General features: G+C 34.7%; 1 protein-coding gene across 1 annotated transcript in view; it reads right to left on the bottom strand.

Annotated features, from left to right (window-relative positions):
• Positions 1 to 22,830, bottom strand: part of O-fut2 (O-fucosyltransferase 2) — a 206,205-nt gene extending 183,375 nt beyond the window's left edge. The window contains exons 1-3 of the mRNA XM_089592288.1: positions 22,677 to 22,830; positions 22,475 to 22,611; positions 22,278 to 22,403 (exon numbers count right to left, since the gene is read on the bottom strand). Of these exons, the coding sequence (XP_089448414.1) occupies positions 22,278 to 22,403; positions 22,475 to 22,611; positions 22,677 to 22,810 (397 nt within the window). The 5' untranslated portion in view covers positions 22,811 to 22,830. The remainder of the gene's footprint in view (positions 1 to 22,277; positions 22,404 to 22,474; positions 22,612 to 22,676) is intronic.
• Positions 22,831 to 24,768: the final 1,938 nt, after the last annotated feature.

The following is a 24,768-nucleotide window of genomic DNA, read 5'->3' as shown; positions in this document are numbered from 1 at the left end:
GGGCTGTCATGTAATGTTTGTATTATTTCATTACGTTCTTGGATTTTCGGAAAATCAACTTTACCGTAACAGACAGTAATTTGTATGGGTGTTTTATCAAAAATTGTTAATAACATTTCTGTTATCGATCTAGGTTCTAATTTGTCTGTAAGATCTTCCCTTCTTGAAATTCAGAAGGTTTCAAGATTTCGTCTCAATAATTTTTTTTTTAAACGATTTAAAAGCTTTTGTAAGACTTTCTGAAGATACTAAATCAGTCGACGTTTCATTCATAACGATTGACAGTATATTATGTCCTCCATAAAGTGTCATTAAAATTTGGCCAACTCTTGGTTTCTTCGATTTCAAATAGCTTAAGTCCAGTGCACCTATTGATCTCAACAGCCTTGAGACAGATGTGACTGGTTGACAATCCTTGCTAATAAAATGAACTATATTGTCTCTTTTGTATGTAAGGCAATATCTGGTGGTAATGACATTGTTCACTAGCTTAGCTCCATTTTCGTCCTTATAATTATCAGTACTACTGCTACTATCACTAAGACTTACATACACTTTTCCGTGCTGTTGTTTGTATCGATTGATGGGTTGAAAAGAGTGTAAGTCCGATAGTAACATGAAATCAGGTGCAATAGTTCGATTCATTGATTTATTTTCATTGCAGTTTATTTGTTTGTTGTTTTCATCTAAGTTATCCGGGGTTTCTTCTGTTATTTGTTGCAAGTCCGGCGCTTTAGATCGTCTGTTTTTTGCAGTAGCAAAATTACTCGTTTGCGTCAGTGTGCTAGAACTTAAGGGTGCATTTTCCTGCATACGTGGGGTAATTAATAATTTTCCACTTGTCCTATATTTTCTTAAAATTTCTTCTTCATCGAATAGGGGATCAAGACCTGTTGTACATCTTGATACATCCGCAATTCTTTAATACAATACAGAACCATCAAAATTATCAGGATCGTAGGTGTCCATTTCGGTTAAAATGTCTTGAATTTCGGGGTCCCGTTTATCTCTATCAGAAAATCTAGTTACTGATAAAAAATCGGCCTGTTCGGGCTCGTCATCGTTGTAAGACTTGTCCAAATATTCTTGAAGGCTTTGAATAAATCTCTTTGTTAACTTTTCTATTTCTTGATAAGTAACTTCATCAGTATTATTTGTCGTAGTTTTAGGTTGGTCTTCAAAAACGTCATCATTTGAACTTTTGCTAAGTGAAATTGATGTAACGGAAATTTTAGTATTTGTCATGTCTGAGTCTGAATCAGTATCCGTATTTGAGTCTATTTCTGTTTCAATCAGTTCTTGCCGTAATCCACTTCGTCTAGGGTCATATACTGGTATTTAAGTATCTTCTCTTGACGATTCTTCAGTATCGCTTGGGTCATTTTCGGAGAACATACTTGTTCTGGACGATGCACCAAGGTTAATTATATCTCTAACTGGTAATTGTGTCGTTTCCTCATTTTTGGAACTATTATGTTTTATTTCTGTAGTTTCTAAATTTGTATCGCTAGCGTGTGATGTTGAGGCTACCGAATCTGAAAAATTCACTTTTAATGAGCTAGAATCATTTGATGTATTTTTAGTGACATTTCTTAATATATTCGGTTGAGAAGTAGATAATTTCTGTGGCTGTGGAAATGTTTTTGTTCGGGTTCTTTGAGCAATCACACTATGATCTAATTTCGGCCGTTCTTTGTTAGTTTTGAAACCAAAGAGTCGTTTAGGGCCCTTGATCAACTTAGGTACATCTGGTTCTGATTTGGTCATGCTTTTTGTTTTGTTACTCCTATTATTTCCTTCGAGGTTGTTGGCAATGCTTTAGGTTTGATCGTCGTTAATTTGGGTGCTCTTACTATTCCTTTTCTCTGACTTTGTAATTCTGTTTTCTTCTTTTTCTCTATTTTCTTTCGACCCATCATCATAACTCTTTGTAATGGTAATCCATTGTTTATATCATTTTCTGCATAAAGAAATGGTCCTACTGGGTTTCTAGATAATGCATCAGCAGTGGTATTGAGTCTTCCTGGTTTGTATTTAAAAGTGTATTCATAATCGGTAAATTTAAACATCCAGCGCATCAAACGCTGACCTGGGTCTTTTCTTGTATGCATTCAATTCAATGGCTTATGATCGGCTACGAGAACGAATTTATTTTCTAATAATTACGAACGAAAGTGATGCATTGCATATAGTGCGGCTAGACATTCCTTTTCAGTCGTGAAATAATTTATTTCGGCTTTATTTAAAGTTTTTGAAAGGTAAGCGACAGGATGGTCAAACCCATCTTTTTCTTGACTCAATACCGCTCCAATTGCATAGTCAGATGCATCTGTTGTTAACTTGAATGATTTACTAAAGTCGGGGAATTGTAAAATAGGCTCTTGGCATAGGTGATACTTTAGTATTTGAAAACTCTTTTCCTGCACTTCAGTCCATTCGAATTTTTCTCCCTTTTTTAATAAAGCTGATAATGGTTTAGCTATTTTTGAAAAATCTTTAATAAAGCGTCTATAGTATCCTGCTAGTCTTAGAAATTGTCTAATATTTTTCATAGTTTTTGGTTAGGGAAATTCTCTAACGGCTTGTATCTTTTTAGGGTCCAGTTCATTCCTCGTTGACTCACTATATGCCCAAGAATTATTACTTCCTTTCGCAAAAATTCAACTTTATCTGGTTGGAGTACTATATTCACTGATCTTAACCGATCAAAAAGTAACCTAACTTTACACTCGTGGTCTACTAGATCTTTTGCGTAAATAATAATATCATCTGAATTCACTAGCATTTCAACATTCAATGAGCCTCTCAATATGAGATCCATTAGTCATTGGAACGTGGCAGGTGCGTTTTTCAGGCCTTCGGGCATTCGTCTATATTGGTAATGTCCATGGGGTGTCGTAAATGCTGTTTTATACTTACCATGTTCATCCATGGGAATTTGTTGGAATCCACTTGCCAAATCGAAAACTGAAAAATGTACGGCTTCTCCCAACTGGTCCATAATATCTGCGATATAAGGCAATGGATATGCATCACCAATGGTCTTTTCATTAAGTTCTCGGAAATTAATTACTACCCTCTATCTTGGGTTTCCATGGCTATCAGGTTTTTTTAGGGACAATCCAAAGAGGTGAATTATACGGTGATGACGAAGGTTCGATTGTTCCATCGTTAAGTTTTTTTGCTACGTGTTCCTCTAAAACTTTTCTATGAACTGGTGGGTGACGATATTGTTTAGTATTGATAGGGATGTTATTTTCCGTCGGGATCTCGTGTGCGACGAGGTTAGTACAAGGTAAAGTTTCTCCAGGTAGTAACAAAAAGATTTCTGAGAATTCAGAAATCAATTGATATATCTGGTCTCGTTCTTCCAAGTTTAAATGACCGGTGCGCACAAGTCTTTTTAGGTCATTTATTCTATCTCGTTTATTTTCAACAATTGGTCTCTTATATTCGCTGCTAGTATCGGGATCAAATTCAGGTGCAATGTATTCGAAAGGTAGAATTTCTCTTGGGTCTATTTCAATCGTAACATCATCCTTATTAGTATTTATCACCATAATATTACACTGACCGTTCTCATTTTTTACTATTCCTTCTCCTAAATATATGTTAACACACCCTACATCTATTCGCGGTAAGTATCCTTCAGTCAAATTAGTATCAAATAAATTAATTCTTACTATTTGACGTGTTCGAGCCTTAATCGTATATTTAGTTGCTTTACTAGTGTTTTTTTGTTCCTCATTAGGGCAATGTTCTACACTAGGAGTATTTTTATTCTGTTCAATGGCATGGGGTTGGTCGACTAATTCATTATTTTCACTGCATATCCCACTTTTATCAGTTTTATTATCAGTGGTCTTCATAAGATTTTTACCTCTTTCTGATACGATCAATTTGTCAAACTCATCTCGAAAATGAAAATCAGCTTATATGTCTCCAAATTTTTCGTACTTAGGTATATTTGACCTTTCAGGTGGGCCTACGATGTATTCGTCATAAAATTTCTATTGGTTAATTTTATCCTTAAGGCATTCTGTCTCTTTGTTAGTATCAAGGGTTGTAGCTAAAACTTGATTTTTCCGTGCTTGTTTTTTGAGTTTTATGGTTTTTTATTCTTTTTCATCTCTTTCCGATTGCTCTATTTCCTCAAAATTTTTTAAAAAAGGAATGGGGTTCATCACGTCATCATCTAGTACTATAGAATCATGATAATATGATAATGTGGCTCGTCGTTCCTTACAAAAGTTTCGACACAATAAACCCCTATCTTTGATCGTAAAATCGTTAGGGATCACATGAAAAATTGTAGGTTTTCCTTGTATGGTCATATACGTTGTTCCTTTAGTTAAAACTGGGTGAGGTGTGATTCCAGTAAGGTTAATAATTTCACTAGTCTCTACTCGTGAATATGGGTGCAACTGATCTAATTCTATCAGATTTGTGGCGGTGCCATTATCAAGCATGAGTGTTATAAAGTAATTTTTCCCTTTTGGGATTGATAACCTTATGCTTGTAGGCTCGTCGTCTACGCAAAGTCCCTGGCAGGTACCAATGTGGACGGTTTCAATTCTGTTGCTGTTTTCATTACTTGCGCTGAAACATTCGTTGTAAGGGTTGAATTCTGTCTTTGGGGGCTCACCTCCGAACGACGATTGGGGTGAGCCACCTGAGAGTTTGAATGATGCGGCGAACGGTCGCCTCCTGGTTGGTATTGATTTTGAAAGTTCTGATTCTGATAGTTAGGATTAAGACTTTGTTGATTATAACTATTATAATTATTATTTCGGGAATACCTATTGTAATTCTGACCTCTGCCTCGGTATCCTTGATTATTACCAGGATTAAAATTAGCATTCCTTTGAGTGTAATAATCATTAGGATTTTCGTTATTATATCGTCCGAAATTATTCTGATAATAATTAGAGTTTCTCGATTGATTTTGAAAATTCCAAATTCTTTCCTGATTCTGATAATTTTTACAGTAATTCTGTCCATTATTTTGTAGTTGATATTGTCTATTATAATTTTGATAATTATTATACTGCCTATCAGAGTGATTATTCTCATTGTCGATGTGTTTTTTATTAACTTGTGCCACTTGATGTGATGAGAATGGCTAATCGGGATACCTATTCCGCTGTTGATATGAGTTGTTTAAATTATTTCTAAAGTCACTACGAGGTAGTCCTTAATATCGCGTATCCGAAATTATACCCGCTTTTATTCGGCTCTCCAATCTCAACGCGTAATGAAAGGCGTCGGCTAGAGAAACAGGTTGTTTCGCATCTACCTGCTGGCTTATCATCGGTGCTAGTCCTTTTATAAACATGTCTAATGCCATGTCTTTTATAGGGGTCATTATATGTGCGTTGTATGTATTGCCTTTATCTTCCATCAAGGCTTTTTCAGCACCGCTTAGCAGTAGGTTTACATAATCATAATATTCACCAACCGATTGGCCTCGTCGTTGGCGCCCTTTCTGTAGCTGAGTTTGATAGTAAGCAACGGTTTTTCCTGTTGCATATCTTTTTTTTAAATGGGTTATAAATGCTTCGAGGTTTTTGAAACCTTGGCCACTTACGCTTATGCGTGCGGCACCTCGTAGATTTTGCAATACTGCTCTTTTATATAAATCTTTTTGATCATCTCTGACCCAGCTTTCTCCATTTCTAACATCTTGTATATAATCCTTCAGTGGAATATTTTTTACATCGAATATAGGGATGGATTAAATCGCATGCTGAAACGAGAAGTTGGCATTGAGAGACTCCATCAGCACTTCGGCTACTGTGATATCGGCATCATCGTTTCCATTGACCATTTTTTAGTTGTATAATACTTTACGTGCGTTTTTTTTTTTGTTTTTTTTTTTTTAAACCTTTTTTGTTTTAATTTTTTTTGTTTATTCTTTATATGTGTATGTCTTTAATGTGAGCGTTCGCTTAACGCATGCAAGTGCAATAAGTTTGCTTTAATTTTTATAGGTATACGAAAAGTGTACTATGTGTATGCCCAAAAACTAAAGTGAGAGAGTGTAATCGAGCACGCTTATATGATATCATCTTCTTTAAGCAAGGGAGTATACGGCGCAGGGATTTCTAATGTGGCATGTGTAGCTATACATACAAATTGCTACGCGAGCATCAGCTAGTGCGCGGTGTAATATTATATTGAAGGGCTCTTTCTGTACGAGAGTATCCGACTAAACTTAACACTTTTTGCTCTTTAAGCAAGAATGGGCTCGACGGTCACGGTTTAAATACCGTATTAATAATTTTTTTACGTATTCGTATGTATATGAGTAATCTCCTGCCTATGCGTTTATATGTTCTTGAGTGCCTTTAAGAAATTTTTTTTTCGCGAAAGCAATTAATCATCAAATTGTGTATTTAATCGAAGTTTAAAATTATCGCATTTCCGCTGAACATTAATTTCTGAATTATAAAAATTATTTTTCTGAAACGTACTTACTACTTGTTTTTCGATTTTTTTGCTTTTTGATAAATTACTAATTAATGTATCACAGTTATAGTGATTTTGTGACTGATTATTAATAAAATCTAATTTTTTTTCTAGAACGTTTTTCTCTCTTGTAAGCTCCTGCATAAACAATTTTCTACCACTTCTCTTACCTTTTTTATTACTTGCAAAATCATCCGTTGGCGGTTTCTTGAAATATTATTTTATAAACAATCGTGGGTATATAAGTGAAATCATTAATTATATTAAATCTTTACTCCGTTTTTTTAAGAATTCTTCTTCTACTAACACTATTACGTGCAAATATGTCTGTGTGTATGTATTTGTTATTTTGATAGACCGCTTTAAGTAGCAGATCTAGGGTAAAAAGTGTCCGTTATTTCAGCAGGACTAATGGGGATGAACCGCTCTGGTTAGCAGATTCAGGGTAGAAAGAGAAAGACCGCTCTGGTTAGCAGATCTTGGGTTTAGAATGTCCGCTATCTAGCAGGACAAGAGGGATGAACCGCTCTGGTTAGCAGATTCAGGGTAGGAACAGTGTATTTGTTCTGTCTTGTAAGCGTGTAGTATAAGAGGTCACTATTTTCTTATTTTTTTATTATCATTTAAAACACATTATTATATTATTACTTATTTATTTTTTTGTTATTTTAATGACAGTTAACTCTTATTTATTTTTCCATTTATTTATTAATGTAGTATTATATTTATTATTTTCTTTTTTTTACTTTATATATTTATTTATTCATTTTTTTTTTTAGTTATAATGAAATATCGCATATACCATGCTATCCGCAAAAGCCTAGCATATACGCGTCCGTGCACAGTGTACTATATGGGGTATTACGCGTCATTTATTAACATGCTTCATTGAATGGTGTTTGGTGTTTCTTAAGAGAAAGATAGTAATAAGAGAATATATAATAAACAAACAAATAGCTAGAGATCATAAACCACGCTCTGCTACCAATTTTGTTAAATAACGTTTAATGTCATTTAAGTTTGTTTTCAGCTTTAAATCAAAAACTAAAAACTGTGGACTACAGTCTCACGCTCCTTTACAGGCTGCGGGACAGCAGATAGTCCAACTATTTGTCTGTTTAAGAAAAATTAAAAGGAAGGAAGAAGTAGAGTGTTGAATATAATATTCAAATTAACTAACCTTTCTTACCGTTATTATTGATTCTGATGACCTGCACTTCCTCTTTCCGTTGATTTATAATTATTTATTTTTTTATTTTTTTATTTGTTATTTATTATTTTATAATAATTTAAATTCCTTTTCCAATTAGTTTTATATCACTTTATTTTATATTACTAGTATACATGTAAAATAAAGCAGAAAAGGAAAAAAATAGACGGAACGTCTGGTTAATCTTATAAAATTAGTTATTACGTCTGCACTTGATGAGCGGCAGCGGGCTACTGCGCAAAGAAATGCACCTTGCACGAAGTTTTAGTTAAAACTTCTTTGTCTTACTTGCTATGGGGCCGGTACTTGCTGACTTAATGTGTTTAGGCTTTATGGCTCGCTTCGGTTGTCGTTTGACACTTCCAAGAGCCACGAAGTTCACAGTTAGCTTTGTTAGGCGACGACTCTCGTGGAGTATGACTCTGTAAAGAGTCTTAAAATTTTATCATTGGGAATGAAATATAACAGGATAAAATAGAATAAAAAAAAAAAATTTGTTAATTTACGCAAGTCGTCACCTAACAGATACTTGAGAGGTTGTAGGTTCATTTCCTGTCGAACGTTATGGAGATATTTTTTTCGGGTTTTTTTTCAATCAGATAAGTGCCCAGGGTGTCGAAAAACCACTCATCCGATTTTTATAACTAATAGTCGATTTTTCTGGTGATTTTTGGACTTTCAGTAGCTTCTTTTTCGAAGAAAAACCAACACCTGGCTATGCCATTAAGTAAAAGTCACTGTCGGTTGTAAAAAGGAATCAGTACAGCGAGTTTTGATGATTTATTCAAAGATGTATCTTTCCATTAAACTAGATAATATCTGGGAGTGTGCTTGAAAAAATCACTGCACCCTGTAAATAGTATTCAGTAGCATGGATGACCAAGTCGTCTGAGAAGAACTCTGCAAGGGGCCTACACGGAAAACTCGCACGCCGCACAGTGGGACTAAATCCAAAAAAGATGGCCAAAATGAAAAAAAAAAAAAAAGTTACTGAATAGGGTTTTTTTCGGAGGGAGGGTGGCTCTAGGACATCTTTAATAGTGAGGAATTAGTCGGGAAAGGTTAGATTTTTTTCTACAGTCTGCAAAATTTGCAGTTGCTGTTGACCTTTGTTCGTTTGTTGTTAAACCCTAATATTTTGTCAAAAAGGTGTACGTAGTCAAAGCGGTATAAAAAGCTCACTAATCAAGAAATTTCAGTCGGTTCAAATGAAACCATCTGTTGAAGGTATGTGAAGTGTATTAAAATTTTTCTATGTATTTATCAAGCAAGTACATAGTGTGTGGTAAGTATCTACTATATTGAATTTTTATGAATGAAGATTGTAAAAATGCGATATATTTTGGACAAAAAGTAATATTGCACCCCTTTGCACCCCTGCAAAACTTATTGAGCGTTGCTAGTAAAGATATAATCTACCTTTTCCAAAAAAAAAAATTCTGCCCATATCTGCCCTTCCATGTTTTAACAAATTTTTTGTAAAAAAAAGTCGCAATACTCAGTAAATAACTGCATAAATAGTTGATGGCAAAAGTCTTTTATAACGTAATTTTATTTCAATCTAACCTACAAAAACGCATATACGTGTGCAGCAGTGTGTGTGTGTAGTATCTATATATATACCGATAATAATGTACAGTGAGCAGTAGCTGCACAGTACTCTTGAGCTGGAACCGGATTCCCGCGAAATTTAAAAGTACAAAAAAAAATTTATCGCATAAATTAATAAAAATTACACTTAATTTTACAAGTATAATTAAAATTAGAATAATTTTTCAGACGACAGCCATTCTGATTTTCCTAATGATAAGAACATCTTCTGCACAGCGTTATTACTTATGTAAGGCAACATCTAAGGACTTCAATTAGATTGATTCAATTTTGAAAAAACCAATGGATGAAAAAAATTTTAATTTCGGTTTGTCAACTTCACATGCTTGGATTAGACGTTTTAAATACTGTATACATATTGGCTATAAATTGGCTATTAATAAGTGGCAGGCTCGCGGTGCTGAAGAAAAACAAACAGTGAAGCTAAGAAAAGAAAATTTTTAGAAAGGTTTCAAAACAAAGTTGGGTATGATAGTTGATAAACCGAAGCCTGGATACGGAAGTGCAAATGATAGCAACACCGCTAGACGTTTTTTTGAAAATAGTGAAACTTCTGCAACCATAACTGAAGTTGATAAGGATCTGATTCATCGATTTTACGTTATATTATCAGCTTTATCATGTGGTTTTGCTATAAATGATCAGAAATTTAATCAGTTTTTATTGGAAACAGCGAGAAAGTACCTAGCTCTTTACAGCTGGCATCCCATGCCTCCGACAGTTCATAAATTATTAATTCATGCTCCTGTAATAATATCGCATTCAGTATTACCAATTGGTCAGATGTCAGAAGATGCCCAGGAATCTTGCAATAAATTGATTAAACAATTCCGTGAATATTTTGCACGGAAATGTTTTCGAAATAAAATATTACAAGATGTATTTTTGAGATACTTGGTAAACTCTGACCCGCACTTGTCTAGATGTCGAGATTTACCTGCAAATTCATTAAAATCTCTGTTATAAGAAGTTGTTGATCTGCTGTCACGACCACAAGTACAAATTGATGAAAATTTTCTACACGATGAAGATTCAAGCTCTGAATGTTCAACATCAGAAGATACAGATATAACTTTCAGTTGTGTGCACAATGATTTTCTTCTGTAATTCTTGGAAAAAAAAAAATTTTTTAATAATTGCATTTCTAACAAATATTTTTTACCTCCCTAATGCACAGTAACTGCCAGACTAATGGAAAAAAATTAATTATTGAAAATTTTTCTGATTTTGATTTGCCACTTATTATTTAACAAATATAAAAAAATATTCCGAAATTTCAAGCCACAAAAGTCCCCACGAACACCTCGCAGCTATGTCGCACTCGGAGAGGGGACGGAAAGGCACCGACAGAACAAAGAACTTATCGGCGTCACGTATATATAAAAAACAATCACTAAAAGTGAACGTACGAGAGCGAAATTGATAGTAGCAAACTGACAACGATTATCCGGCCACCTTTCGTAAATCTCTCTCTGCCTGAGACTAAGGCCGAGGTGAGACCACTCTTCAATTGGTAATTAGACAATTGAATGATTTGTATCCCTCCTCTCTGCGGTCGCAAAACCAGCGAAACCCGTATCTCGGCGAAGGGAGAGACTTACCCGCTTTTCCTAACGTGGCTGACCAATGAACCGCTCCTCAGTTTAGCAAACGAAAAACTAAACTCTCATTCTTCTTGACCCATACTCTAAACCTTCGTGCCTCTGAAATTCCGCGGCCCTTCCTCTCATGCTTACTCCCACCGTGTGCCAATTTCGTATCCCTCTCCTTTGTGCGCAATAAATGCTTCATTTCGTAAAAAATTAAACAAGAATGTTTACATATATGTAGACTCCCAAGATAAAACGTTAATTACGTTATTTAATAAATGAAATAATATTACAGCACCAGCGGACACCATTAGACATTATTTTTAATTATTACTAAGTATGGTTGTTAATTTCCAACGGTTCACGAAATGTATTGTATACTAAATAGCATACAAAAAATCCTGAGCGTACTGGGTTATTGTAGATTAGGTACTTGGATTTAATGTTTTCAGGCTTTGCACGCTGTGTTTGTGAGTTTTGAATGTTCGAAAGATGCGAAAATGCTTGGCCAATCAAAAGCTAACTGCGCTCCAGCGTGCTGGGAGTACTCAGCAGTGATGCTAGACAAGACGGCATTTCTCTCAAAGCAGAGTTCAGTACTCTAGAGATCCGCAAGCTATAGACTGGCGCAACGAGAGAACAGCTCGAAAAAGTCCCTACCCCAGTTCCCGTACTCCTACTCTCTCCCTTTCCATGTGATGTGCATGGTTACCCCAAGCCCGCGTAATAGCTAATATATTACATTCGTACCTCCTCAATCATATAACGCCATAGCTGAGTAGGCTGCACAACTTATACTTATGCTGGTTATTGGACCTTTGAACCTCTCAGCGCTTTTTTTTTTCCTTGAGAGCTAGTATTTTAGTACAGTCATTAAATTAAATTTGTACTTAGATAAACTGCATTGATAATTGATTCTTATTCAGGTTTCATAAATTGAGAGTTCCAAAGAAAAAAGCTATTTTTTATATAATTTTACTGTGACTTCTCAACAGACCATTGGAAATAAAAAAAGAAACACCTAGAATGAATACGAATTAATAGCAGGTCCATCATGAATACAAAAAAAATTTGTTATCTTGGAGCAAATAAAGGTACATAAATTTTTTCATTCAATAAATCATTGTAAGTGTAGTTCATTGTGAATATAGAATGAAAAAACTTTTTTATTTTATTAAAGCTGACTGATTTGGAGCCAAGTGGTTCACAACAAGAAATATAACAACAAAAACAGCTTCAACAACAACAACAGCAGCAGCAACAATAACAGCCTCATCAACAGCAGCAGCAACAGCAGAAAAAACCATATACGATACCGGGAACAAGTGAAGTGAGTAGAAAAATTAATTGCGGGTGTGACTGTGGTTGTGCTAGTGTGCAAAAAGGTGGTGGTGTTACTAACGTGCACGTAGAAAAAGTTGTTTCAGAGGATCATGGACTTAAAAGTAGAGATTTCCTTAGTACAATAAACGATGTAGAAGAATATATTAAGGCGTTTAAATTAACAGGGCGTCTGATTACGTTTAAGATGTTACCCTCGAATGAAAATTTAGTAACGTTGGGTAAACTAAATGGTTGGTTAGCTTTCGTGATGGGAGAATTTGTAGATATGATTAAAAGCTGTTATTCCCAACATTATTTAGTAGGAGCGTCTTTAGAATCGAACGGATTGACAGACGGTGTCGTAAGTTTATATAATAGACCTCACACACTTACGGCCGAAGATTTTCTAAAACTGTTTGAAAGGATCGAACAAAGTAAGAGAATTTTCGATGTTTTACAAAATATAATTGCTGAGGTAGTATACGTACAAGTGCCTAAAGGGATCAGTGCCTCCGTAGATATTGTGAAAAATATAGAAAAGAAAGGAGTATTAAGTGTTCACAATAATGATAATTTATGTCTACCGAGGGCTCTTGTTTGCAGTGAGGTTTATATAAGTAAAAGTGACACTGACAAATGTAAGAAACAGTGAAAAAATATTAAAAATAAAAACAAGCTAAAACAAAAAGCTCCAAAACTATTGAAGGATAATGGTATAGTTATAGAAGATACGGACGCTTTTGGATATCCAGAAATTGTAAAGTTTCAAAAATATTTTTTACGAAAAAACATAGCCATTCGCATTTTTGACTACAAACACTTCAAGACTGGCATGGGTTTAATTTATGCCGGGTTGAAAGATATGCCATCAAATTACAGTTTATTTATCAACATAATGTATTACAATAATATTAAACATTATAATTTAATTTTACACTTTTTAGCAATCAAAACAAATATGTTTTTCTGTTTACCATATAATAAAACGTATTAGCTCACCTCCTGTCTGGCCTTGCTCCGAGCCCACCTTACTCGTACAGGTACGAGACAACCTCCCCCTGGTCTCCCTCCAAGCCCCCCCCCAACTCGCATGGCTACGAGCACAGGTCAATTATACGTTACTGACTGTGCTATCGGAGAGTTGGAAGGTAGCTATACTAATACAGATACGTTTGGAAGATGGTTGCATATTAGCCCATTTGAATGAGCGAGTGTTTTTCAAAATTTATTTAGATTTAAATGAGCGCCCGTTTAAAAAATTATTTTCATTCCATGGAGATAAATGAAGAAATAAAAATTTTCTGGCCCTCAATCGGATTTGAACTTCGATATCCAGGGTGATAGACAGGTAGACTACTGACTGTTTTCCCGAAGGGTTGTTACGTACCTTTACTAGTATCTTTAAGAAGTGTATTATCGACAGTGAGTGTAAATGTCCTAAAGATGGCTTTAGGATCTTTGACATAACCTTAAAAATAACTTACAAATTACTTAAAGATGGTTTAAAGTTGGCTAAAAGATGAATTAAAGTTAACTTAAGCATGACTTTACTGCGGTTTTTTGTTAATTTTTAAAAAGAAATATTTTCTTTTCTTCTCCTAAAACATTTTTTTTTTTTTTCAATTTTATTATAAAATTTTACACATCGTCATCAAATTCCAGTATATCATCATTTATTGTCCTTTAGTGCAGTGGCATTTTTAGAAGCACAAACTGGTTTTGCGCATAATTGATGTGCAAAGCATGCTTTATACTTCCTATTAATTATATTAATAGCAGGGCATCCTAAATCTTCAGCTTTGAAAATGTGACTGAAACATAAAAAGAAATGTTAAGGTTGACTTTCCCAAATGATGAGTATTATAGTACTAACTGCTCAGATAGTATTTCTTTTAGCCAGTTCTTTCATTCAGAAGTTGAGTCAAGGCTCATATAACATCCCCAATTACAGCTTGAGGAGTGGGAATGAGTAGTAAGCATAAAAAATCGGGAGAAAACGCAGATAATAGGCTCAGACTGTACAAAGAGGTCGATGTGAGCTAAGCTATCAGCACTGTCTAACAATCATCATAGTACTTTGTCATTTTAAGTAGTAAAATGGAAGTCAGAGCTATAGATAGAGCTACATTTATCCTTTCTGGAGCTCAGTATTTATCATACGGTAAGAAGATTTTTTTTTTAAACTTAATCTTTAGAGAGTTTAGGGGACAGGTGGAGGTTCCTCTCACTGACACTATCTTCTCTCTCTTTTATTAATATTCCGTTTCATTTGTAGACATCATAAACGTTCAGTATACTTCAAGTACACTGCAGATTTGCTGCAAAAACCTGTGAGGCAGATTGCTGGAGCAGACGATGACAATCTACAAAGATTATTGGAGTTTATTAATCAAGCGCTTGAAGCGTTGGAAAAGTATCTCTTGACGTCATTATCCAGAGGAGAGATGCAATCCTACCAGTCCATCTTAGCTACTTTGCTATATATTGAAGAAAAGGTAAGCAGTTTACTGAGGAAGACTGGAGGGGAATTACAGCGGCACCTTACGGAGCAGCAGCGTGTAGTGAAAAATACAGTGACATTGTCAAAAAACAGTATAGATGATTCTAGTATGCAGAGCAGTGACTGTGCAGACGATTCTATTGCACCAAACAATGTTGATAGGCAAAATTTTGTGCAGAACAGTTATAGCGAAAAAAACAGTACACAAAACAATATTGATAGGTAAAATAGTGTAGATAGTGTAGATAGTGATAGATAGGGTAGATAGTCCCAGCGTGCAGTGGAAAGATTTACCATCAGCATTCAAGAATCGTATAGAAACTGGTATGATAATCAATCGTGGCCATATAAATATTTCTTCCTTCTTAGATGCTGCAAAAGTTATTATTGTGTCAAAAAATACAAGTGCTCTTAGACAACACAATGCTCTAAAGATTAATTTTGAGCTTGCCACATGGTACATGATACAAAAAAATGATGCAGAAATCATCCATCAGAAACATTTTAATACTATGAATGCTGAAGTATTGAGATCAACAGACATGGATGACGATTGATATTATTTAAACATGGAACAGCGTATAATACATCAGAAGGGAGACCTCGACGAGAGAGATTCTGGTTGAACCCTGCAGCAGATAATCAGTTTTACAGTTGATATAAATAAATTCAATCCAGTGAAGGCAAGTTCGTATGTTGAATTAGCAAAAGATATACTGGTAAGGAAAACATGTGTGAATGTGCAAAATAACGATGATAAATGTTTGATGTGGGCAGTTTTATCTGCTCTACAACTAGGAACTACCCTATCTCAAGTTATGACGTCAATCATAACGTCATTTGTGACATCGCAAAGTACGTCATTTATGACGTCATACATAACGTCATTTACGACGTCGCTAAAGATGTATTACGACGTTTCAAAAGACGTCATTTACATAGGTTATAATTTAACAAAGGGCTGTTTAAAAGCATTTGTTAGCCCCGTAGATGCTACTATCAGGATGGTAACACTAAAACCGGGGAGTTTAAGTATTTTTTATAATAAAGAAAACATTTTTTTTTCTTCTCAAATAGGAAAAAAACTTTTTAAATACAAAAACTTTTCGAATCCCTCTGTTTTGGTGTTACCATCTTGATAGTAGCATCTATAGGATCATCAAAAGCTTTTAAACAGTCGTTTGAGACGTCGTGAAGTACATCTTTTATGACGTCATATTGACGTCGATGTGATGTCATTCATGACGTCATGAATGACGTATTTTGCGATGTCACATGTGACGTCATAACTCGAGATAGGGTAGACATTCATATAGAATGAATCATTATAAGCCCTATGAGAGTGAACTTAACTTTGATGGAATAGAGTATCTAGTTTCTCTGAAGCAAACTGGCAAATTTGAGAAACAAAACCCTGTCTCTGTGAATGTGTATATGTTGCGGAAATATGGTGACAAGTATACAGTTTCACCATATCACATCACCTCTATGAAAAAAGATATTCATGTTTATTTATTTTTACAACAAAATTAACAAAGATGACGCAGAAAAAGAAAATCAGAATGTTTCAAAATTGAGAAATCACTATGTATGGATTACAAATCTGTTGAGACTGGTAACGGATCAGATATTGACGAGAAAAAAAAAATATTGGGTTTGTGACAGACGTTTTTTCATTTTTTCTACTCCAAAGATAAGCTCAAGACGAATAAACTTGATTGTGCTAACGTAAACAAGTGTCGCATAAAGCGAAGTGAAGGAAACAATATTCTTAAGTTTAATATCTTTAATTCTACTGAACAACTCTTTTACGTCATCTATGCGGACTTTAAGTGTTTAATTGAGCCTGTAGAAAATGACATGCGTGCATTTCAAAAGCAGCAAGCTTACTGTATAGGCTATTACATGAAATTCAGCTTCTACAACAGCCAGTCAGTTACAAGTTTTATCGAAGAGAAGATAATGATATGTAGACTCCAGCAGAGTGGTTCACTCAAGAATTGAAAGCTATTGCAGAATATCTGCAACAATTGTATGAAAATCCAAAGCCAATGAACTTAACTCATGCTGAAGAGGATTAATTCAGACAAGCTAAAGCTTGTTACATTACCGGTGACTCGTTTAAAAAAAATCAGAAGAATGAATGAGATCATTGTCATTTGACACTGAAAAATTCAGAGGTGCTGCACATGAAAGTTGCAATATTAACTACCGGAATTCGAAATTCATTCCAATGATACTTCACAATCTTACTGACTACGACTCGCACCTTATCATCAAAAAGTTGGCCACCAGTAAAAACTTTAAAGGACGTATCAATCTTATAGCTAAGAACAAGGAGAAGTACATTTCATTCACAAAGCACATGAAGGACAATGACATTAATTTTCAATTTATCGATTCGTTTCGATTCATGCCCTCTTCCTAAGAAAAATTAGCGTTATACCTGGTTAAGAGTGATATCACTTGCAGCGAATTTCAGCGTGTATATAGTAGACAAGTATCTCATGTACTTTGATGCGAACAACTTGTATGGATGGGTGATGACACAGACATTACCGAGAGGAGACTTTCAATGGGTTGACTACGTCACGGAACTGAACTTCCTCGGTTTATCAAATGATGATCGTTACAATTACATATTGGAAGTAGATCTGGAGTACCCAACAGCTATCCACGATAATTACAAAGATTTGTCTCTATGCCCATGGCAAATGGTTCCTCCTCGCTCCAAGCAATAGAAGCTCATGACAACTTTGTATGATAAAGAGCGCTGCATCATACATTATAAGGCATTGAAGCAGGCTCTCACACATGGACTAGTGCTTAAGAAAGTCCAGAGTCTTACGCATTAGAGAAAGTCTATGGCTCCAATCATACGTTGATCTCAACAAGGAGAAGAGGAAGCAGAACAAAAATGAGTTTAAAAAACACGTTTTCAAACTCATGATCATTATCATCGTGTATGATAAAACCATGGAGAATGATCGAAAGCGAGTAGATGTCAAACTTGTGAACAAGTGGGAAAGACGTTACAGTGCAAAAATAGTCATTACTCGACCAAACTTCTACAGTCGCTCGATGTTTGCTGAAAATCTTCTCACCATTCAACTAGCACGTACAGAGATCAGTGTGAGAAAATGAATATATGTTGGTTTGAATGTATTAGATATATCAAAGACGCTTATACATGATTTTCATTATTTATACATAGAGAAGCGACTTAGCAAGTGTAAATTGATGTACACCGGCACTGACAACCTAATATATGAGATTACTGATCAACATGTTGACGAAGTTATGAAGTGAGTCATAGATAAATTCGATACATCAGATTTTTCTATCGAATAATTAATTTGATCTGCTTCTCGTGACTAAAAAAATCATAGGGTTGATGAAGGATAAATGTTGCGGCAACATTATGACGGAATTCATTGGACTACAAAGCAAGATGTATTGCATTAGAGTACAAAACGAGGAGCTCATTAAGAAGGCCAAAGGCGTCAAAACAGCAGTAGTGAAGACCAAAATCAGATTTTATAACTACTGAAAGACCTTTTCAACAAGTCTTTAGTTATGTGCAAGCAAAAAAATATTTACTCTAGACTACACACCGTCCGTACAGAGCAACAGATAAAAATAGCTCTAAGTAGAGAGCTTCAAGAGAGTGAGCAGCAGAACGCCAAACAGTAGCTGATTGGCTGTCACGACCCTTAAGATTAACACAGGATTCCACTCGTTGTTTGTTGCAAAGTATATATGTATAGATATATATACCTTGTAGATTTTCCAACAAACAGCGGCGGTTCTGCTGCTCACTCCCTTGAAGCTCACTAGCTTTATGTCCACAAGATGACACACGTCACTTACTTTCGGACAGTACAGATACACTACCATGGGGCTACATCAGTCTCAATGATAACGATCTCTAGCTGCTAGATATGCTTGTTTATCGAGATGATAAGGAAGTGGAGGGGGAATTCGTAGAAATTACAAATGGCTTGATATCTCACCAATTCTTCAATGATTGCGAGCGTGGTAAGGTGCAATTAGACCTGGTAAGATATCAAGCCACTTGTAATTTCCACGAAGACTAAACTTTGTCCACATTTTATTTTTCAAAGTGCGGTTGAATCATATAGTAGAAAGCTCTTACATTATTCTTTTCACAAGCTATGTAATTAACCTCTTAACTAATGCCATACATAAAATACATTAATAATTATATTTGCCTGGTATTCCGGCGATGTATTTTTTATCTGCGTATCTACATAGATAACAACGGCGTCCAAGATATCAGTTACAAACGTCACTAATTCTTGATCAACATAAACAATACAATGAGTTGAGCAGATTATCTTTCTTGAGACGTTTACTATATGACAGATGATTGGTTCCTTCGTGGGTTACGATGGAGTCCATAAATACCTACTATAAGACTAATTGAGAACCGGGTTTGATCCGTTATAGGCCAAAGGAATTAGAGAACACGTGGACTTAATTACGCACAGATATTGGCACAGACGAACGTGTTCGTTAATGGTTCAGGAACATCGTCCTGGATATGATCCCATTTTGGAAGTGTCTCACTATGGAAAAATGACGTTATTGTATGCAAAAATCGAAGAAAACAGAGTTTTTTGTAATTTACTCCTATGATATGTTAAGCGCAAGTATCGAATCACATTCAGTGTGTAGGTTATAGAAATCCGGTTAATTTATCGCTGGTTGAATAAAATTTCATCAATTGTTTATTAAAATAATTGCAATTTAGTGTCGAATTTTTCAAAAATTAAATTTATTTTTCATTTCAATAGAAAAGCATTCAAGTGCTTGAAACTTTTAGAGAATATGCCTTTTATGATCTTCTATACGCCATAAAATTTTCATTAAAAAATATTTATTTGTTGACGAGAAATTGCTTTTGTTTATTAATATTGCGTAAAATGTTTAATGCAATTAGAGCCTTTTTCCGTCGACAAAAACAATTTTTCCGGGGCTAATTTTTTTCGTTGAGACCTAAATTTTACGATGCTGCTTTGGGCATTGTAATTTTTAACTATTATAACCTCTAAAATGGCCCTCGAAAAATGGTCCATTTTCGGAGTGACGTTTTTTGTTTATATCTCGAGGCCAACAACTTCCATCGTCATGAAATCTCAACAATGAGTAACCCTTATTTTTCTACAAATTTTAAAACCAAAAAAAACGGTGTACGAGCTGCAGAAGCCGAGATATTTTTTTTTTAAATTAATTCACCATTTGTTCATTTATGAACATCAACGCTTCAAATTTTGTATGAAGCTAGTTCTAAACTTATATTTTATCATCCAAACCTCACTTGCGTTCAAACTCCTCTCCAAAAAGTGCAACGAAACTTTTAAAATGACATTCATTTTGGCCGACGGCACATTACGTTGTGACGTTATCAGAGCCAAGCTCAAATTCAAAATCGGCTGACGTGCTTAAAATCCCTTGAGTGAAAAAAAGATGTTGTATCTTCGTCATTTCTTTACCGATTTTCACGTTTTTTTTTAAATCTAGGGTAGCGCGCGATTTTAATAACAACTGGCTAGGGTATTTTCAATAATTGTTTACTTAAATTGTTATAAATAAATTTTTTAATAAATTTTTCATTTTTAAGATGCTGTCTGGATATTCAAATTTTGTTGTTTTAATTATTTTCTAATGGAAGATTGTTGTTTTAGTGTGTATTGCTCAGAATTCCGCTTTAGCCTTCTATGCTTAAAGAGGATATATTCTATATTCTCTGGTAATGTATAAGTTCTTTTTCATCAGAGCTTAGGTTACATATATCTGCTCTGTTCCCCCACGACCGCCACTCGTGGACAAGACTATACCTATATATACGAAAGGGGGCCAACCAATCAGAGGCGTGTAAGAGAGAGAAAGGTTGTACTGCTATTTGTCTTTTGTCTCTCTCATCTCGTCTCGCGGTCGGAGCATACAATGCTTCCTCCATGTATATATTCTCTAAGGCTGTCTCGCAGCCACGACCAAAGAGCAGTCCCCCTACCACTCTTCTTAGACGGGAGAGTGGTGGGGGGACCACTTTTCGCCATCTTGAAGCCAACACTGCGGGTCAGCCACCTAGTCGCAAAAAGAGGGGTACAGATGGGAGCGCTAAGCTGCCCCGGCTGTTACAATTAATGCGACTTTCTTGATTTTGTTTTCAGCTTCTGTTTAAAAGAAATTTAGATGCAAAAATACATGAAGATAATCCACAAATTTTTATGTAACAAAAAATTCGATTATCAGTCCCTATTGCAAAAAAACACAAATTTCTTGTATCTCAGCTGCAGAATGAGCTAGAGCATTCCTATTATCTGTCAATGTGTGTTTTTTAATGACAAATCCAGTGATGTTTGTTAAAAAAGAAATTATGCAAAATTTTCTAAGATATTTGCAATTGTTTAAGTTGCAAAATACAAGTTTTGCTGGCAAAACGTAAAAATTCACAAAAATCAATTTTTCTGATTTGCTATCATTACTAACATTTTAAATACAATGTTCTTATCGAAGCGAAATGTCATTAAACCGACCGTGAAGTTTGTAATATCACTTCATAAAATTAATTAATGAAAAAACTAACAATTATTAGGCAATCTTACAAATAGCTATTAGTTATGCAACCTAATACCTATACTTTTTCTTGGTTATGTTCAAATTACCGAAATAATTTTTTTTTTTACGTAGATCTGTAGTTCTTCGTATAAAAATTTTTTTCTTCTTACTTTTTCTATAATCATGTCACTGACAATCGATAATAGATTTGCAAAAATGTCTGCTTTATAGGAAATTTGATGACAAAGAGACTGTGTCAGTGCTTAAAATATTTCTCTAAGAGCAACAGAAGTGGAGATACAAGCAAAAAACTGTAACTCGCTTCGCTCGTTTGGAAAAAAAAAAAACTTGGACCCCATAAGTACCGGACAGTAGAGTTACCCACTGCGCATGCGTATCCACTATATCCACGTAATTACGTGGATATACGGTACGTTTTGGTGCGAATAGACAGTACGTAAAAATTCATCATTTTTACATGAATTTTTAAATAAATAAACGAAGCAGACGTTTGTTTCGACAAAACTATTTTTTTCGTATTCCTGGGGAAATTCTGAAGGAAAATGACTAATTCTTTTCTTACTGGGAAACGTAAGATTGAAAAATCCTGGGCCATGGACTATTAACTACCGTTAAGAAATAAAATCTCATATTCGCCATTAATTAGCAGAATCGGCACGTAAATTGCAAATGATTAATACTAATTACGATACTACAGACACGCTACAACGGGTAAAGAAGTTACTCTTGTTATCTCTCGTGCAAAGGCATGAATTTTTTTAGCGCAACTGATCAATCCAACTATATTTTACACAGCGGTCGCTCACGTTGCTAACGATTTCACAGTTTTGGGTATTTTTTGAAATCGAAATTGACAAGTTGCTGGCAGAGTTTACAAAGCTCTGCAACCGTTCATGTAGCAATAAGCCTTTAATTATTCCTACATTTAAATTGTATTAGAAAATGTAGTGCATCAAAGATGTTGGCTTACCACTAATGAACTCATGCATCTCCATAACAGGAATATATTTTCTTAAGCTTTCAATATCAAAAAACATTCCCCATTTTAATTGGATTTGTGATCCAATATAATTGCTCTGCCAATGGTACAAAGGGCCTGTTGAGAGAATAAAATTCACGAGTAGTGCACATTCAAATGTCCTATACTATCATTTTTAAGCCACTAACCCCATGGAGGTAACACTAATATCCATTGGTATTGTTTATCTTCTGCATTTAACCGTTTCAAAAATGTTGCAATTCTTACATAGACATCTCTCCGCAAGTTGAATCCTTCTAGTGGATTCACATCATATAAAATATATCTATAAATAACAAGATTTTATTTTAAGTCATTTTGGAATCTCAGACATTAACAAAATAACCAAACCTTTTTTTTGCGAAATGAGATTGTCGACTCGTACACTCTTTTGTTCCCATTTTACTTTCAGAATAATAAAAAACTTGACTCTGCACGATGGTATTAATTAATAATAAAGGTAAAATGTATACATTTGAAAACATTTCAAGTTTAAAATCAAGTCAGACCAAAAATTACTAATTAAGTGTGCATCCATAGAAGCAACGAATATAGACGCTTATAGAAGCCAACGAATATAGAGTATAGACGATTATAGAAGCCCACTTCTGTGTTAAAAAGTGGCGAAGAGTTTGTTGGGTACCAAGATAGTAGTTCTGGTACCCAGCCACGTAGAAGCGCTGGTGGCTGAGCGCTCTGAATTAATGAGATACATGCGGAAATTTCAAATTTCAAATGATGCAATGAGAAACTTTGCGCATATTATTCCTGATTACGTGAAATATATACGTATGTACATATTTAGTTTGTACATGATTTAATGTTTTTCAGTACCAGTGTGTGTTTTCCTGATTATTAATTGGTCAATGGTCCATCAAACGTGTACATGTACATATTCATAAGTATACTATTATACATTATCGAGAAGGTAGCACGAAAAAGAGAATACCAATTACATTTTTAAATTGTATTTACAATAACGGTCCCTACATTGGCTATCTATTAGTACATATTATAATTTTTTACTATTCATTGTGATGACAACATAGTACTGGTGAGAACAATAGGTAGACTATTTTTTCGAAAATGTAGGTAGCATTATCAATGATAATTCTCAAATTTCTATAAATTTTACATACAACAAATGCATCTGCTCGAAATTCGTTACCATTATTCGGACCGTTTGTAGCTGGTTTTATCAAAGATTGAAATTGTTTTTAATGTTTCTCAATATTTTAATGTTTGTTTAAGGATTTTTATCATTTATAATTTATTTATATTTATTTACAATTATTGTATGTACAGTACAACAAAAAAATTTTTTTTTGACAATTATACCTTTTAATATTATTTGTGTTACCGAAGTAAGGCTCTCATTGGGTTCGAAAAAATTTTGAATTATCGCCTACTACTGGTTTATTCAAATCCCGCGCGCATATTTTGACCAATAGCCGGAAGCACACTCTGCTCTATCTCGTTTTATTATTGTTTTGATAAGTTTATGCAGGATCCTTGTTTGAAAAAAAAAATTGCTCGTGTGTCACTATCAGGATGGACGCAGTCAAGAGATTTTGAAATTGGCTGATGAACGCAGTAATAGTATTTTAATCCTGTATTGTAAAATATTTTGTCCAGTGACGGATAAATTAACAGTTTTTTGTATGTTTATGAGAACGAAAAATGCCTTCACCCCGTACCCAGAGTTCCTTTATATATAGACTGTTGTAATTCGAAACAAAAAACATCATTAAAATCGTTTCAAAGATTTCCCACGGATGACTCCCGGTACGTTTTTTCTTTATTGTTTCTACCAGTGTAATAAATATTTCTGATGAAAGTGCAACGTTGTAATTGCTTCATCATGTACATGATGATACTAATAACTTTTGCGCACATATTGTCTTATGAGAAATAGAATAAAATATCGAGACAGGGATATTCGTTTTTAATACAAACGTTATAATCGATTTTAACACAGGCGCGATCAGGGGATTTAAAACATCGGAAACAAACATCTTGTGGGACTGGAAAAACGACAGTTTGACAACAGACGAGTGTGCAGTGATTACTTCGAGGAAGACAACTATTATTCCTACAATGGAATAAAAAAACTAAAAAATTCGGCACTGCCGCGAAATTATCTTGAGAACACGATCCCAAGTAGTACTTCACAACAATGTGATGTAACGAATTTGAACGTAAATAGTTTATCTACTCGCGAAACCGTACATGCAGACAGCAGCAGAACATTGAACTTGTATCGTGCGGAAAATCAAACATCCGTGTCTCAATCAGTTTCCATTCATTCTAGTATCAACAAATTGACATTGTTCCCTGCATCAGATGCCCACACACGTGAAAAAACGATTGGTGAATTAAAAAATGAAATACTTGCTTTAAAAAATCAATTGGTTGAAAAAGAAAAAAATGCTAAAAAGTACAG

The sequence above is a fragment of the Copidosoma floridanum genome, unplaced genomic scaffold (assembly GCF_036245765.1).
Source record: "Copidosoma floridanum isolate Cflo_tuat_1 unplaced genomic scaffold, Cflo_Japanese_pri ptg000015l, whole genome shotgun sequence".
NCBI classification, from domain to species: domain Eukaryota; kingdom Metazoa; phylum Arthropoda; class Insecta; order Hymenoptera; family Encyrtidae; genus Copidosoma; species Copidosoma floridanum.
This window is presented reverse-complemented; position numbering and strand designations above follow the sequence as displayed.